Source organism: Physeter macrocephalus, chromosome 7 (assembly GCF_002837175.3).
Source record: "Physeter macrocephalus isolate SW-GA chromosome 7, ASM283717v5, whole genome shotgun sequence".
Taxonomy (NCBI): domain Eukaryota; kingdom Metazoa; phylum Chordata; class Mammalia; order Artiodactyla; family Physeteridae; genus Physeter; species Physeter macrocephalus.
This window is the reverse complement of record NC_041220.1, coordinates 142,087,516-142,105,482: the sequence shown is the minus strand read 5'-3', so window position 1 is coordinate 142,105,482 and position 17,967 is coordinate 142,087,516. Positions and strand designations below refer to the sequence as shown.

At 57.2% G+C, this 17,967-nt stretch overlaps 1 protein-coding gene across 1 annotated transcript in view; it reads right to left on the bottom strand.

Annotated features, from left to right (window-relative positions):
- SORCS2 (sortilin related VPS10 domain containing receptor 2) overlaps window positions 1-17,967 on the bottom strand; it is a 97,177-nt gene that overhangs the window by 14,464 nt on the left and 64,746 nt on the right. Inside the window, exons 13-17 of the mRNA XM_028492572.1 lie at window positions 10,277-10,397; window positions 9,345-9,478; window positions 8,451-8,579; window positions 5,819-5,990; window positions 313-499 (exon numbers count right to left, since the gene is read on the bottom strand). Coding sequence (XP_028348373.1) covers window positions 313-499; window positions 5,819-5,990; window positions 8,451-8,579; window positions 9,345-9,478; window positions 10,277-10,397 — 743 coding nt within the window. The remainder of the gene's footprint in view (window positions 1-312; window positions 500-5,818; window positions 5,991-8,450; window positions 8,580-9,344; window positions 9,479-10,276; window positions 10,398-17,967) is intronic.

Sequence of the window (17,967 nt, the reverse complement as noted above, 5' to 3'; positions counted from 1 at the left end):
GAGCTATCACCACCATCACCACCACCATCACCACCATCACCACCATCATCTCTATCCTCATCACCATCATCACCATCACTACCACCACCACCACCACCACCACCACCACCATCACCATCACCACCACCATCACCACCACCACCATCACCACCACCACCACCACCACCATCCCCACTCCTGCACAGACCACCATGGGTGTGGACTCGAGCCCAGCCTGCCTGCCTCCTTCCCCTTGGGCTCCCTGTGCTTCCCCAAGAACCAGGTCTCTGTCACAGGGAGAGCCACTTGGCCTCAAAGGGACGACGGACTTACAGTTGACCTGGACAAACAGCACTGCTTCGTCGTGTCCCGCCACGTTCTCCGCCCTGACGGACACGCGGTAGACGCCAGGGCTCTCATAGCGGTGCCGGATGGGCTCCCCGGTCAATGTGAGGTTCACGTACATGGCTTTGAAGCCGTCCCCCAGGTCCACCTGGTACTTGGTGGTCAGGACATCACCCTGCAGGAAACACCACAGGGCCACTTAGGAGTGGGCTTGGGGCTCCCAGCCTGGAGGGCTGGGCTGAGAGCTGTAGGAGGTAGGTGGAAGCAGGGGCCAGGGCTAGGTTTGCATTAGAAAGATCACCCAGCTGCAGAGAGGGAGAGGGGTCAGGGCCCATGGGTGAGGGCAGGGAGGCAGTGCAGGGGTGGGGATAGGGGCCAGGGAGGCCCACCGAGGCCTCAGCCAGGAGCCGGGAGGGCGGGAAGGGGCCTAGCACATGCCGGACCGTTTCAGTAACATGTCTAGGAAGATATGTGTGTGTAGGAAGACTCTTAATCTCCCAGGAAATTAAGAAAACATTACTTTTCCCTCTCTGATGCTGCGATTCCTGCATTTTTCTTTTATCTCACTCTATGCGGTGCCAGGAGAGATGCTTGTACGCACGGGCTCTGTGCAGGAAGGGGCTTCCACACACTGCTGCCTCTTCCAGGCGTTTCCCCACCCACACAAGCTGTCCAATCAGCCGTATACTCCCCACCACGAGCCTTATCCTTCCAATAACCGTATTTTCCTCATAGAGTCGTGGGGAGGAAATTGAGGGAAGGAAACAATAACCTTTTCAACTTTCTGGCAAGAAGTTCTCATATTAGGTCTCATGTTCTCCCTCCCTCCCCCCACCCCGCATCGTCCCTTCCTGCCACCCCTCCCCCTGCTGCAGGAACACCCAGAAAACCATTTCCTAGTGATCAAGAACGAAGCAGGATCATCACTACCTGTTTAGCAATCCTCTTATTTTACACCTGCCAAACCTTAAAACTTGATAGGATACTTTTAAGTAAATTATGTTCATCTAACTTTCTTCACAAATATGGTGTAATAGTGTCCATCCCTGCCCCCGATCCGATTCAGTCCACTTGAACCCTCAGAATGTACCTTATTTGAAAATAGGGTGTTTGCAGACGTAATTAGTTAAGGTGAGGTCACACCGGATTAGAACAGGACCTAAATCCAATGACTGGGGTCTTTATAAGAAAAAGGAAGGGGATTTGAGACACAGGGGAAGCCATGTGAAGACAGGCTGGAGGGAATGCGGCCACAGCCCAGGGATGCCTGGAGCCCCCAGAAGCTGCAGAGACAAGGAAAGATCCTCCACAGGGAGCCCAGCCCTGCCGACACTTCGATTTTGGACTTCTAGCCTCCAAAACTGTGAGAGGAGAAATGTGTGTTGTTTCAAGCCACCCAGTCTGTGGCCACTGTTGTGATGGCCTCAGGGACCTTATACGAGTACGTTCTATTATCCCCATTTTACAGGTTGGAAGACCGAGGCTCTGTGAGCCCAGAACCCGCAGGCTGGCCCACGGGCCGGTGCTCTCTCGGTTTAAAGGCAGTCTCATGGGGGCCGGGTGTCTCAAGTCCGATTTGTTCCGAGAGGGAGGGGTTCCCTGTATTGCATCCTGGGAGAGGAAGGTGCTTCTGGCTGAGTCGGGACCTGCGGCTTTGATGGGCAGGTGCCACCCCCTCCCGGGGACCCTGAGTCCTGCCTGCAAGCAACTAAGACAGGGGCAAGTTTAACTATTGAAACATTTCCTTGTTTAAAACACCTCGTCATAATCAGGAAAGTAATACAGCATCAATGTAGGACAAGGAGAGAATACAAAAGGCAAAGCGAAGGAGCTACAAAGGAAAAACGGTAACGTCACTGCAACACCCGCCACCCACACCATGGTGTTTCCAGGCAGATGTGTGTGTGTTTATTACTGAGTGCTTCAAAAACATTCAGATGTTTCATGCTGAGCCAACTGCCAATTCACATGTGATTGTAACGGATAATACAGAGAGCGCCATGTCCCTGGTACCCAGTTCCCCCTGTGCCAACATCCTGCGGACCACCGACACCACAAATAGGGAATCCACGCTGATTCAGTCACCACTGGGGTCCCTCCCGCTGCCCTGTCACAGCCCTACCCGCCCTTCCATCACATCCCTGACTCCATGGGATTAGAACCTGTTCTCCGTTTCTGTAATTTTGTCATTTTGAGAATGTTCTATAAATGAAATCAGAAAGTATGGAGTCACTGCGATTAGCTTTTGCATCCAGTATAGATCTCCGGAGATTCACCCAGCCTGTGGTGTGTGGTCTGTTCCTTTTTATTTCGGAGTACCACCCACGGGACGGACGCGCCACCGTGTGTTAGCCACTTGTCCATCCAGGACATCTGGTTGTCTGCAGATTCTGGCTGTTATGAATAAAGCTGCTGTGAACCTTGATGTACAGGTTTCCCTGTGAATGTAAGTCTTTATTTCTCAGGAGTGTAATTGCTGATTCCTATGGTAGCTGCATGTTTAGCTTTTAAAGAAACGAGCAGCTTTTCCGGAACGGCTATAAAGTTTACGTTCCCATCAGCCGTGTAGGAGGGATCCCGTTCCTCTGCATCCTCCCTGCCTTTGGTGGTGCCACTATTTTTCCGTTTAGCCATTCCCCTAGGTGTGCAGTGATACCTCTTTGAGGGTTTGACTTGCATTTCCCTGATGGCTAACGATGGTGAACTGGTTTCGTGTGCTTACTTTCCATCTGTACATCCTCTTCAGTGAAACGTCTCTCCAGGTCTTTTGCCCGTTTTCTGACTGGACTGTCTTCTTACTGTTGAGTTCTGAGTGTTCTTCATGTGTTCTGGGCACTAGTCCTTGTTGGATGTGGTTTGTAAATATTTTCTTCTGTGGCTGCCTCTTGGTCTCCTTAGGGTCTGTCGCAGAGCAAAAGGTCGCATTTTGACAAAGTCCAATTTATCAGATTTCCTTCATGGGTGGGGCTTGTGGTGTCAAGTCTGAGAACTCTCTGCCTAGCCCTAGGTTCCGGCTGTTTTCCTCTGTCTTTTTTCTAAAAGGTTTAGAGTTTTCCATTTTCCATTTAAGTCTGTGATCCACCTTGGGGTGATTCTGCATGAGGTGTGAGGTTCATTTTTACCGGCTCTTCATGCGCTGAAGCCCAGCCTCCCTCCGCTGAGATGCTTTTGCTCCTGGGCCAAAATCAGCCGGGCCTGCTTGTGTGGGTCTGTTTCTGGGCCCTCCATCAGATTTATTTTCAGTGCTTAAATATTTACAGAACTTGGATCCCCCTAAATGCAGCGCTGTCTCCCCACCTGGGCTGGGTGTGTGCGCCTGTGGTTGTGTTAGGAATGTGAATGCGTGAACGCGCGTGTGTGTGTGTGAGTGTCCGTGTGTGTGAGGAGGAGTGTGCGACAGTGTGTGTACCCACCTCAACCCTGCACCCACTCCTTCCCAAGGCTCCGACGCGGGAGCCAGCGGCCTCCTCTGGACAGCGGGGTGCACTGGACTCTCTCTCCCAAGAGCATCTTTCTGTTGCCCCCTCACCTCCGCCTGCTGCAGCCGAGAGTGCCAGCCCGCTGGGGCGGTGGGTTGCCAGGCGGATCCTGTCCTGGCTCTGGATGGATCACCGCACGTGTGACTTAGCTGCTGGGACTCCAGGCTCTAGGGGGCAGCAGGCGGCCGTTTTTCTTGCAAATCTGTCCTGGAGCTCCGGGAGGCAGCTGGGTCCCCTCTGAGGGTCCGGGTGGTCCCAAGCCGGGCAGGGGGCTGCGTCCTCCTCTGCTGTGAACAGAGTCCCCCACCACCCCAGGGCTGCCCGAGGCTGCAGCGTGACCCTCAGGACCGGGCTCAGTCATCACGGGGACGGAGACAGGCGGGAAGGGGAGGCCACCCCAGGATCAGGTCATTTCTGGGGGCCGTGAACCAGGCACTGTCCACACGGAGCCACAGGCCTGGACCCAACGCCAGCTCTCTCACTGTTACTGTGTGGCCTCAGGTGAGTGGCTGCACCTGTCTGAGGCTGGGTGTCCCCAGCTACAAAGCCGGCTGATGGGAGCACAGCCCTTAGGCACGGGGAGGGATGACACACGGGTGCCCACGAGCACAGCTCTTTGCTCTGGACCAGAGCCCCCGCTTTCCAACATCAAAGACTTCTGTCAGCTTCACCCTGCCCCACCTGGGCACATTGTGAAGGACATCTTCTAAACGAAGCACATGCAGTTACAAAGCCCCACTCATTTCACGCTACACATTTGTTAACCGAAGACCCAAATGCGCCAGAGATTCATGCGCCGGGAGAGGCTGGGACCCTGGGGTGGGAACGGGGGTTCTGACCTCCCCTTTGTGCTTTTCTGTCATTTTGAATTTCTTGCACGTTTGTAAGTTTTTCTAATTTCTGCTTTTGAACGTTCTACAATGAGCATTTGTTACTTCTATAATCAGAAAAATAAGCATGCTGCGTATTAGTTTAAATAGACTAGAAGGAAATAAAAAAAATTAACAGTGGCTAACTTAGGAGAACAGGATTTTTGGTGACATATTCTTATGTTTTTAATGTGGTTTTCCAACGTTCTACAATGAGTATATACTGTTTCTAAAATCAGAAAAAAATGTAACACTTGTGCTAAAGAAAAAAAAAGAAAGACTAGGAGACGGGGAGGAAATTTATATATTTATATATAGGTATGTGTATATATATATTTGTGTGTATGTATGTATGTGTGAGGAAATTTATATATTTATATATAGGTATGTGTATATATATATTTGTGTGTATGTATATATGTGTGTATATATATATATATACAGACACGAAATATTTCTATATCCATCCAACTGTATTTGTAGCTATGTCTATCCATTATCTATCAATCAATCTATCATCTATCTATATCTCTTTATCGTCGATATCTATCTCTCCATTTACCTATCCATCTATCCATCATCTATTACGGAATTTGGTTATGAGATTATAAGTAACGGTGGGTTTTTTTTGTTTTGTTTTTTGGTTTGCATCATTGCATTTATTTATTTACTTTTACATTAAATAAAACAAACTTCCAGCTTTTCTTATGATTCCAAAATTAACTAACTCAGTATAATGAGAGGTTCAGAAAGTTTTACGGCCGCCCACGGGAAGGCAGAAATGTGACGTCACCGCGCGGTGAGCACACAGACACACACACACACACACACAAAGACACACACACACAGACACACACACACACACACACACACAGACACACACACACACACACAGACGTCTGAAGCCACGCCCCCCGGGCCTGTGCCTGCAGCACGTTCCCTCCCTGCCTCTGCCCTCTCTTCCAGAGTTTTCTGTGTCATTGTTTCGGTGCTGGTCCGGACCCGGGAAGGTGGGAAGGGGCCCCCGGGCCGCTCGCCCCTCCCGCAGCTCGGGAGCCGCCGGTCCGAAGGCGCGGCCCCGAGCGACGTGGAGGCGGAGCGAGCGGCGCCCGGCGCCCCGTGTGCCCGGCGGAAGCGGCGCCTCACCTGTTCCTGCCGCACCACGAACAGCACGTCCTCGCCGGGCCGCACGGCCACCGCCTCGCCGCGGATGCGGAGCTGCAGGCCCCGCGGCGGCAGGAGGGGGCACTGCAGCGGCGCCGGGCTCTGCTGCGGGTCCACGCCCCCCTCGCACACGTCGGACACCACCTTGCGGTACCTGCGGCCAGACAGCGGGTCAGACAGGCGCGGACCTGCGTGGCGCCCGACAGGTGGCTCCTGGCTTGGCGAACTCCAGCCCTCAGCTCCCTCCCTTTCCCCGACTCCACCTGTCTGCTATTTCTGCCCCATTTTGGAGATGGGAAGGCTGAGGCTCAGGGGACCAGTACTGGCGCGACCCGCTTCCGCCACTGGACGTTTCCTTGGTCTGCTCGTATTCTTACAATAATGGTGACAGCTGTTGTTGCTGAGGGGAGGATTGAAGGAGTCAGTCGGAATTTCGTGGCTTTGCTGGGCAATACGGTCCTGGGAGGACAGAGTGCCGGGGGCGGGGGGGGCCGGGCCTTACCGCGTGAGCAAACGTGCGCCCAGGGGGCTCCTCTCCCTATTACGTCAAGAGAGTGGGACCAGATGACACCCGATTCACCAGCTCATTCACACAGCACCAATTTACCGAGCATCTGCCACGTGCCAGGTGCTGGGGTACGAGGCCATCACTCACAGCCCTGCCCTTGCGGAGAGGACTGTCTAGTGAGGGAGGGAGCCCTCACCAAACCATCGCCCACATCAAGGCAACATCGCAGCTGGGACAGGTGCTGGGGAGGGGCAGCACCTGGGAATCTGGTCCCCGAGAAAGGGGCTTCAGCTAAGACCAGAAGGGTGAACAGGAGAGGGAAGAGCCTCCTGGGCAGCAGGAGCAGCATGTGCAAAGGCCCTGTGGTGGTGGTGGGGGGGGGAGCCAAAGCCCAGAGTGGGCAGCAGGTGTGGGATGAGAGTGGGGAGGGGCTGGTGGGCAGAGCCCGATGGGCTCTAGTAAACATTTAGGAGGCGACGGGAAAACCACTGCTCGGGTGGCATCTTCAGACTTGCCACTTGTGATGCTCCCTCGGGCGACACCGGGATTCTGGGTCTGCAAAACTCACATTACTGCCAAAGTGCCTGGATCTGCCCACCTCCTGTGCCTGGTGCCCCGCCTGCCCTCACGGCTCTGCCGCTGAATGAACGTTCAGAAGTTTATCATGCAAAGACGCATGTGATTCGTTTGGAAGAAAATACGCTCCCTACGAGCTACCCAGCCGCAGCCCCTTGGCACCCAGAGTGTGCAGATGGTATGAAATGAAGACCTCTGCCCTTGATATGGGTCCTGGCTCTGCCATTTCAGACAAGAGTTCCTGCTTGCCAAGCCCTGGTGGGTGCCCTGGAGCAGCTGCGGTGGCTCCCTGAGGGAGGGAGGGATGGATGGATGATGGGTGAGTGAGGGCAAGAATAAATAGATGGATGGATGGATGGATGGATGGATGGATGGTGGATGGGTGGGTGGACGGATGACTGGATGATGGAATTTATGCCGCTGAGGTCCAAGACCGCTTTTCTGCTTCAGCTTCTTTCTTCTCGGGCTTTGCCCTTCCCCATCCCCAGGGGCAGCAATGAGGATTTTCTAAGAAGTCCATAGGCGGTTTACTCCCTCTCAAAACTTCCCCAAAGGGAAGCAGAGACTTTTAGATAAAGCTTGTTTAGGGCCTCTGGAGCGGCAGGTTCACAGCCTTTACACGCCTAACTTTTTTTTTTATGCGGTACGCGGGCCTCTCACTGTCGTGGTCTCTCCCGTTGCGGAGCACAGGCTCCGGACGCACAGGCCCAGCGGCCACGGCTCACGGGCCCAGCCGCTCCGCGGCACGTGGGATCTTCCCGGACCGGGGCACGAACCCGCGTTCCCTGCATCGGCAGGCGGACTCTCAACCGCTGCACCACCAGGGAAGTCCTCACCTAACATTTTTATATGACGTTCATCCTTGACACGCAACATGGTCAGCCTCTGGTGGAGGAAAAGTGTCATAACGGCTCACACCTGTGGAGCAGTTAACCCTCACGTACAGCGTGTGTCCGCCACACCACACACCGAGGGACCCGCTACGTGTCGTGGAGCTTACCGTCCAGTCGGGGGGACGACTGGGTGCGTGTGACAATAACTGCGATATGGGCCCTCACAGGGTAAGCTCAGGGCCCAGGGTGAGTCAGGGAAGCCTTCCTGGAGGAGGCATCATTCAAGCTGAGACCTAAAGGGAGAGTGAGCCCCTCCGGCCCAGCTCAGGCCTGCCTCACTCAGTGTTGGTAAATGGGGAAGGGTCCCAGCACTGCAGGGGCTCGGAAGGACCAGGCGAGGGCTGTTACTTCTCCGGCAGGGCTCAGCCTCTGCAGCAGGTGTGAGCTACAAAGCCCTTGGACCTTCTCTGCCTGTTGTTCTCTGTTCGGAGCCAGCTCAAGGCACCTCTTCTCCCTGACGCTGACCCACACGGGCTCTGATTGGAGAGCCCCGAGGGCTCAGTGCCTGGGGTGACTCGGGAGCCCCGGCACACAGGGCATTCAGCCCCGACTTCTCTTTCCCCGACTCCCTGCGGGGAGCCATGGGCACCAGGCAGGAAGGCAATGGGTCACCCTGGTTCTGCCCCGTGCTACTCACCCGAGACTGCTGGTGTAGGTCTGGCCCAGGACACAGTCGTCCGGGGGGGACAGGGGGTTAAACCAGAAGTTGGCAAAGCACTTGTCGGCGTCGGATTCGGAGGAGGGGGCGCGCTCAAATCCGTAGTCACTGGGAGGAGGGAAAAACGGCCGTCAGGAGACAGCGTGGGTCAGGGGCCTCATGCTGAGGACCCAGAAGCGGATCCACAGGGCCCTGTCCCAGAGGGAAGACAGGACTGAAGGCCGACAGTTCCGTTCCAGGTGAGAAGGGATGCAAAGGGGATTCCAGCAAATCACAGGAGAGCGCTGAGCCCAGCCTGGTTGTCCTGGAGGGCTGCCTGGAGGAGGTGGGCTGAATCTCAATGGAAGGTCAAGAGGCAGTCAGGGGAAGAGCGGGGGAAGGGCACTGCAGGCAGGGACCGGGCCCTTCAACACTGGTGCAGGGAGACAGTGGTGAAGGTGGCTGACGGAGAGGGGTGAGGATGGCTGGGGAGGGGGGCAGGTTCCAGAGCTCGGACATCCTCCTGTGGGCAGCAGGCGGCCACGGGAGTCCTTGAGCGGCGGCGGGGGAGCGGTCAGGGGGCTTTCGGCGGAGTCTCCGGACAGAAGAGAAGGGGCTGGGGGTACAGCCGGCGCCCGGGATGCCCTCCCTGTTCCTCAGTTTCCCCTCCCGCCTGTGAGCAGTGCCGCGTGCACTGGCTTTGCAACGAGGCCCACGAGTTCTTTAATGTGGGCTGGACGCAGTGGCCGGGTCCTAAGGCACAGAGTAAGGGGGAAGTGCTGGAGCGTGACTCTTGAGACCCCCCCCCCCGGCATCACCTGCGGGGACGGCGGCTGCCGGGTCGCCAGGCTACTCGGGCAGCCCCAGGGGCCCGTGGCGGAGCGGGAGCCTCACCAGAGGAAGTCCGAGTCGCGGCACCGGCACGCGCGGGCCGAGAGCGCCGCCGTGAAGCTCCGACCCTTGATGCACCAGGACGCGGGCTTCCTCCTCCGGAAGCTCCTCTGCTGGCCCAGCACGCAGCGGTCGCCCTGTGCAGGAAGGCCGGGGTGAGGGGCCGCTCTGCATCGGCCGTGGGGGCCGGGAAACCGGGGCCCGGGGGAGGGCTGTGCGCGCCTGAGGCCCACCTAGGGCAGCCGGCTCCCACGCCACCCGCCCTCGCGTTCACTGAGCTTCCACTGTGTGCAGGCCCCGCCTGGGCCCTGGGGGGTGGCAGGGCTGCTGGAAGAGGCCCCTTGCATTCGCTCCTCCGGCCCGAGGGTGCCAGGCGGGCCCTGGGCAGCGGGGCTGAGCCGCAGCCTCCAGGACACACAGTAGGTCCTCAGCCGATGAGCAGAAGAGGCCACACCTGTGTGAACGGGAGCCGTGGCGCCGGGTGCCCCAGCAATTCCAGAGCCCCCCTCGCTCTGAAATCCTGTCCTGCGGCCACACCGCCTGCTCTGAACTGCACTGAGAGGCCATTTCGCGTCCTCATTTATTCCTCTCCGTGTGAATCTGACACATGTTGCTGTAGAAACATGTATGTGCTTGAGATTATGGGGTGGGGCTGCCCCAGACCCACTGGGGTGTCACCTAATATACGACACGCATGCCCTGTTACCTCCCCTCGCTCCGAAAGCTCGCGGACCCGGAGCACGCCCGTCTCCAGGCTGGCTGCGGCCCTGTGCGCCTGTTGCCCTGAGTATGCCTGCAGCCCCAGGCCCCAGAGGGGGCCGGAGCACCCCAAGAAGGACCGCGCACGAGAGGGAGGCCCGCGGTGCCGCGGGACGGGGGCTCCGTCCGGCAGAGGGCCCTGCGTGGTGCCCACCCCCAGCCCGCGCCAGGCCCACCTGCAGGTCGGTGAGGTCCCAGGAGCTGTAATCCTCCTCGCTGCACGGCCTGGAGAACCAGGGCCGGAAGTCCACCTTGACCAGCTCCCAGTCCGAGCGGAAGCTGATGTGGCCGAAGACGCTGGGGAGGGGCGGGGGAGGGGCGGGAAACCACCTTAGTCCGGGCCGTCCCCCAGGTGCCCAGCGCTTCCCCTGCGGGCCTCTGTTCCCACCTGCACGGCGGGCCCCGCTGGGCTGCCCCGGGACCAGGCACCTGCCCCGGGCCCGGCTGGCCACGAGCATTTGGGCGTCGGCCTTAGTATTCCCACAGGCATCACATGTAACGTATGGCTCGTTGATGGCGCTGGCGCGGGTCACCCCACCTGGCCCCCCGACGGACGAGGAAGCCCGCACGGTAGGGTCAGGAGCCTGGAGCCTCCCGCAGCCCCCATGCTAGCCCCTGCAGAATTGTTTTGCAGACTGATTCGTGGTCAGGTGTCTGCGTCCTGTGCTCTCTGGCTTCTCCTCGCCTTTCTGCCCACCTGACCGCTCCAGGAGGCCTGCGCTGCAGAAAGCCGGCTCCGCCTAGCCGGGCCACAGCCTTTTCAGCCCAAGCAGAACCGACAATCCAAAGAGAAGTAACGAGTCATCACACCGGCTCAGAGCGACGGGGTGGAAAGGATCTCAGTGTGGTCCTTGCTGCGCGGCCCCGGCCTCGGTGGGTGGAGGAAGCAGGGGACGGGGCACCACGGGGGCTCCCGCAAAAGCCAGTGGTCTGCGGAGCACAGGCAGTGTGCTGGGAGCCCCGTGTATGCTAGCTGGTCTAATCCTCACCACAGCCCACTCTACAGAAAGGAAAACCGAGGCACAGAGAGGTTGAGTAACTTGCTCAAGGTCACACAGCTTGTTCGTTCCATTTCTTCTCCCTCAGCAGGCATTTGTTGAGTGCCCACATGTACCCAGACCCCTCGCTCTCTGGGGAGGCTGCTGCTTAAGGGATTTCCACCTGATCCTCCAACACCTCACACTTGGGCTCCAAATACCACCACAGCAGAGGGGTCCAGCCTGTACTTCCCTGGTCCTCCTCCAGTCCACCCTATAGCACCCAGGCCATCAAGCATCTGGATGGAGGAGGTGAAGCACCCTCTCTGGTCTTGGTCCCCTTCCACGCACACCGACAGGAGCCGGATGCTTGGGGGAAGCCAGTCATGGTCTGAAAGGGTGCAGACCCCGTTCTAGGAGAGTGTAGTTGAGAAGGCTCTTGGAGTGTTTTCTGGGGGATATGATGGCTGGCTCTGAATGTCTGAGGCTGATATTTGAAGAGGAGTTTTGGAGTTTTGGCTCCATAGGGCACCTCTGAGCCAGGTAGGCCTGGGCTGACACCCATTTACTATGTCTGTGACCTTGGGCAGGTCCATTCCTCTCTGTGCCTCAGTTTCCTTGGCTTTAAAATGGGGACAATAACACTGGCCTTTCAGGATCGATGGTGGATTAGCAATGGTTTGTGTAGGACGCTTGGCGCTTAGTAGGAGATTTATACACACATATGCACAACACACACTCACTTGTGCACATGCACCCGTGCACACGCACATGCTCACACATCCTCACGTGCACACACATGACCTCTACCGCCCAGAACAGTCCCCCCAAGCAGATACCAGGATCTTTATTTTACAGACAAGACCCCGAGCCTCTGCAGGGGCCTCCTCTGATCCGAGCAGCCCCGGAGCCTCCCTCCGTCTCGGCCTGGACCTGCCTCTGTGGTCCGCCTCTCCGTGCCCCCGTCCTGGGCTCTGAGATCACGCTCCCTCCCTGATCGCCAGCAGCCCTGGTGTCTGGAGACACCCTCCTTCCAGCCCTGGCCTCTCGCCCGCTCGTGTTTGGCCGTGAATAATCCCTTCTGCTTTTCTCCTGCCCGAGGTGCAAGTTGGAGCCCCCGCCGCCGTTTCGCAGCCCGGGGCCTCTCCTGATGCTGGATGGACATGGCCCAGCAGGGGCCGAACGGCCCGCTTCTCCTCCGCCGGGCCCAGCTGCTCCCGCAGGCGCTGTTTCCGACGGCGAGGTCGTAGGAGGCCCGGATGCTGGTGGCTGTGGCCGTGAAGGTGTGACGGTGTCGTGCCGGTCCTCTGTCCGACTCCCATCCTGACACGGACAGCCCTCGCCCTGGGAGTGTCGCCACGTGGGGATTTTCTTTGTCACGTGTCCCCTTCTCCCAAGCGAAGCCTGCTGGGTTGGTTACTGAGAACGAGAGGGCCTTGGCTCCCTGAAGGGACGTCTCTAAGGGACAATTTCCGGGTCCTCACACAGCCTGAGCTGCGTCTCTTGCTCTTCTGGAAGCCACGTAATAATGGAGGTGATGACAGCAGCAGTAACTGCTGGCCTGTACTCTGTACCTGCTACACCCTCGCCCTCGCATCCTCTCCTCCTCACCAACCCCGTGCGGAACGTACTGTTAACACTCCCACCTTACGGACGAGGAGACTGAGGCAAGGGACCCCCCTCAGGATGGCACGGCAGTCGCCCACCTCCCGGGGCAGCCAGGGTTGGCCCCCGGGTTGGCGACCACGGGGCTGAGATGCTTTGTCCGGGAAACACGCACTGGCCTGAGCGTGACCACCGCGCAGCCCCCCAGGCTGGCGGCACAGGCCCCGCCGGGGAAGCCCCTGAAAAGAGGCTGGCTTGCTTGACCTAACTAATCCCCTCCGTGTCTTTGAAGTTCTGCCTTTCATGAAGCCGAAAAGCTCAGCTGATACTTCAAGAAATATCTGTCATCCGGCTGATTCTGAGTTTTAGGAAGGAGATGCCAGAGGGAGGCTATTTATTGCTTCACGATGAATAAGCAAACTGTGGGCCAGCCTCTGCAGGTGAAGGAGGAGCTCCACGCCCGCCCTGCAAACAGCTCACTCCCTAGTGCAGCCCGGGGAGGATCTGGGAGCCCCACTATCGCCCCCGCAGGGCCTGGGGGGCCCTCGCCCCTCTGAGGCTGTGCTGGTGGGGACGGGAAGGTGAGCAAGGGTGATCCAAGCTGAGGGAAACGTCCCCAAAGGAGACTACGGTCAGCTTGGACGTGACCTTTGGGCAGATTTGGATAAAGAACCACCTGGGGAAATGCTCTCAACTGTGCAGGACATAGGACAGCGGGGGATAGAGAGAGAGAGGCAGAGAGGCAGAGGATGGGGACGGGAGGGAGAGACAGAGAGACACAGAGAGAGGGAGAGAAGGAGAGAGACAGGAAGGGAAGTAGGGGGAGTGGAGAGGATGCTAGACCTGAATGCGAGAGCTTCCAGCCATCTGGAGAGATGAACCTTTATTCTAACGTGCCAGTATGTTCCCTCTTTCAGAGTCTGAATTATTTCTGTGTCAGCTGGAATTTGAAAGTGATCTGATGATGTGGCGCAGTGAAGGAGGAGGCCTGTAGGAACAGTTCTGATGCTTTTTCCAAAAAAACCTTGAGGTTATAGCACCTGGCTCTGAATTCTGCCAAGAGTGTTCCAGGAATAAAATGCCCCATCTGTTGGTGAGTGCTGAAAACCGGGCTGTTTCTGGGGCCAAACCCAGCACTGAGGCGGCGACAAAGGGCTTGACGTCCTGAAGCTCCTAGGTCAATGCTCTGGGGTAGAAAGCGCTCCCGTTTCTCAGCTGGGGAAGCTGAGGCCTCAGACCCAGCTGACTTGTTCAACCTCTGCAAAACCAGCACGGGCCAGCCATCTCGCCTGGTGTTCCTGACGCTTCCCTTCTGCTCCGTGGACTCTGGTCCTGGAAAACTGGTCCATCCACAAAGGGTCCAGGCTGAGCCCGGCCGCCACACGGCAGAGAGCCCTGCATCGGCCCAGGCTGGAGTCTTCCTCCCTCCCCGGCCCACCCCAGACCGAAGCCTCCAAGAGCACGAGGGGTGCATAAATACGTGACGTCCTGAAGGATTTAACTCAATCCAGGGCCAGGGAGGAGAGGAACTAGGTGTCCAGGGAGAAGCACAAGTGGGGCGTTTAGGGAATTAGGTGATGCTTCCTGACCCAGTTTTTATAGGACAGCCTCTGGGTCCCCCTTCCAGATCTGGCTCTCCAGGAACCATGCAGAGCTGATGTGAGGGGTCCCCCTTTCCCACCACTCCCTCGGTGCAGAATTATTGAGATTTTTAGCACTTCTAGAAGAAGGGGGAATAAATCCTCCCTGGAGATTTCCTATGAGAATAAAATGAGATAACGTAAAAAAAAAGAAAGGACCCATAACATATAGTATGTGCTCAATAAAGCTTCATTACGGAACTTGTTGCAAGAGGCCATGCTGGGAAAGATGGAGGATGCTAGGCTGCCTCAGTCCTGGTGGCAGGGGAGGCCCCCTCGAGGGGTCACTGAAGCCGATTTAGGTCTGGCAGGAACTTAGATGGCTCTCCTGTCTCAAACGTCCTGAGAAAGGAATCCGCACTACAGTTTCCACGTCCCTTTGCTCCCATCTTCCGTTCCCAGAAGCCTGGGCGGTGGGCACCCAGGCGGCTGTGGTCCCTGGTGGCCCGTGGGGGGGAGCTTACCAGAGCTGTGCTCCCAGCCCCCGTATCCCAGGCAGCCAGAGGAGCCTGGCGAGGGGGCGTTCACATGAACACCCACAGGAGCCCCAGGGCAGAGGCGGGCCCGGAGGGGGAATGTCCACACTGGGCGGTTTCCTTCCAGTTCAGGCCTCGGGCTGGGGGCCAGGCACCCCTGGGGGCTTATCCGAGTGGCCCCTCGGGCCTTCAGAAGGGGGAGGACCTGGCTCTTCACAGGCGACGGGGAGCCGGCCGGGGCAGGGGCGTGAAAGCCATCGTGAGCTGGAAGGGCAGACAGGAGGGCGTGAGTTGTTCTCTCACCAGGGACTCACTCCCAGGCAATGACTCCAGCTGGGCACACAGACCTGGGCACGCTCTCCAGGCCGAGCGGGCAGGGTGAGGGGTCCTAGCAGCCGGCCACTCCGCTGGGAATGGACGGAGCCGGCGCGTCTGCTCCAGAAGGGCTGGGCCAGAGCTGGGGCACTGTTCAAATCCTCACGTGGAAAAGCATCCATCCTTCCGTACCCACAGCTCGTCCTTGGGCCTGGTGGTCTCACTGGCTCAGTCCCGACTCAAAGGTCAGCTGCTCCGAGACTCCTTGACCACCCCCCACCCCCAAAGCGACCCTCCAGCCCCCAGCCCCTCGGCTGGCTGGCCCTGTTGTATCAGCATCCTTCACATTATCGAGGAACCATGTCACTCTTGGTTATGTTTGATCTGTCTGCCTGGGCCACCAGCTCTGTGGGTCCTTGGGGTCCCTGGTGCCCAGACAGAGGGTGGCACGTGGCAGGCCAAGCTGGAATGACCGGAGAAGGGCTGGCCTTGAGATAGGCTGGGACCTGGGACCTGGGACCCTTTGCTGCAGTGCTGGCACCTGGACAAACGTCTCCTTGAGCCACAAAATACAAAGAAACTATAAGGGACGAAAAATAACTGCGTGTATGCCCAGTTGGGGCAAATTATGGACAAGAAGATACAAAAAGACCAAAAACGCAACTGCCACTTCTGAAGAGCCAGGAGCAAAAAGCAGGGTGCTGAGCACGCCCCCTGCACTCAACCCCACCTAAGGGGTGGGCAGACCTCCTAAGCCACCCCTCCGGCTGAGCCCAGGACACACCTCCACCCTCACCCCATATAAGGAAGCAGCTCGCCGCCCCCTCCCCCATCCTCGGGGAGCGAGCAAGGGAACCTCTTACTTGTTTTCACTCCCTACTGCTACAGCAGGAGCCTTCCTGGGCTCCTGGGAACTCAGACCCAGCCCTGCCCTCTGGAAGCTTCCTCAAAGTCTGCTGGGGGGAGAGAGGAAGTAACTTGGGAGGCCAACCAGAGACCGAGGTGTCCAAAGTGCCGGGTCCCCTCCCAGCGTCAGTGGCCCTGACCTACATTGGGCTGTCATGAGGGGAAGAGTCATGGGGCCACTTTAACTCATTTCCACAAACTCGTGCTTCAAACAATGGAAACGTATCTCCTCACCGTTCTGGAGACCAGAAATCTGCAATGTGGGTGTTCACAGAGCGGGCTTCCTCTGCAGGCCCCAGGGGAGGCTCCTTCCTGCCTCTGCCAGCTCCTGGGGCTCCAGGCGTGCCTGGGCTGTGGTCACATCACCCTGGCCTCTGCCACGTCTTCACATGACGTTGTGGCTGTGTATCTAACCCTAACCCTCTTCGTATAAGACACGAATCATTGGATTAGGGCCCACCCTCCTCCTGTGTGACCTCATCTCAACTAAGCACGTCGGCAAAGGCCCTGTTCCCAAGTAAGGTCACATCCACAGGTTCTGGGTGGACGTGGATTTGGGGGGGCACTGCTCTCCCCAGGACAGGCGTCATCAATAAAAGCCAAGCAGGGTGCACAGGGCCCGACCTCCTGCGCCCAGTGCAGCCAGGCACGCACAGCATCGGCGGCCCTGTTAGAAATGCAGAGTCTCGGGCCCCACCCTAGCTTGTGAATCGGCTCTGCCTGAACAAGTGCCTAGACGGGAAAATCACCCAGGAAGGAGGCTTCCAAAGGCGGACCCTCATTTCGTGGTTTCTGGGTGAGCGCCTGGTCTCCCCAGCGGGGCCACAGGGCACAGTCAAGCCCTGTGTGCCTTTTTCAATCCCCGCCTGCTCAGGCTCTGCCCCTGGGCTGTGAGCCACTCCGAACAGGGATGCGCTTGACCTAAGCCAGGGCCAAGGCGCTGGGCTCACAGCCCGGATCGGCCCTTCACTGGCCCGTTTGGGTCTTAGGTCCTCTCTGTGCCATGTGCCTACAAGTTCTTCACAGGTGCCAATAGTCAATAATCATCACTACCATTATCACCCTCACCGTCAGCATCACCTTCATGATCACCATCATGATCACCATCATCACCATCATCCTCACCATCATCAACACCATCACCACCATCATCACCACCATCATCACCATCACCATCATCACCATCATCACCATCATCATCACCATCACCATCATGATCTTCACCATCATCACCATCACCACCATCATCACCACCATCATCACCATCACCATCATCACCATCATCACCATCATCACCATCATCATCACCATCACCATCATGATCTTCACCATCATCACCATCACCACCATCACCATCATCACCATCATCACCATAAGCATCACCATCATCACCATCACATCACCATCATCATCATCATCACCATCATCATCATCACCACCATCACCATCATCATCATCATCACCAGCATCATCATCACCATCATCACCACCATCAACATAACCATCATCACCATCATCACCATCATCACCAGCATCATCACCATCATCAGCATCATCACCACCATAATCATCATCATCACCACCATCACCATCATCAACACCATCATCACCACCATCATCACGTTAAGATCATCATCATCATCACCATCATCATCCTCACCATCCTCACCATCATCATCACCACCATCATCATCATCATCTTCACCATCATCATCATCATCACCATCACCATCATGATCTTCACCATCACCACCATCACCATCACCACCATCACCATCATCATCACCATCATCACCATAAGCATCACCATCACCATCATCATCATCACCATCATCATCACCATCATCATCATCACCATCATCACCATCATCATCATCATCACCAGCATCATCACCATCATCACCACCATCACCATCATCTCACCATCATCATCATCATCACCATCACC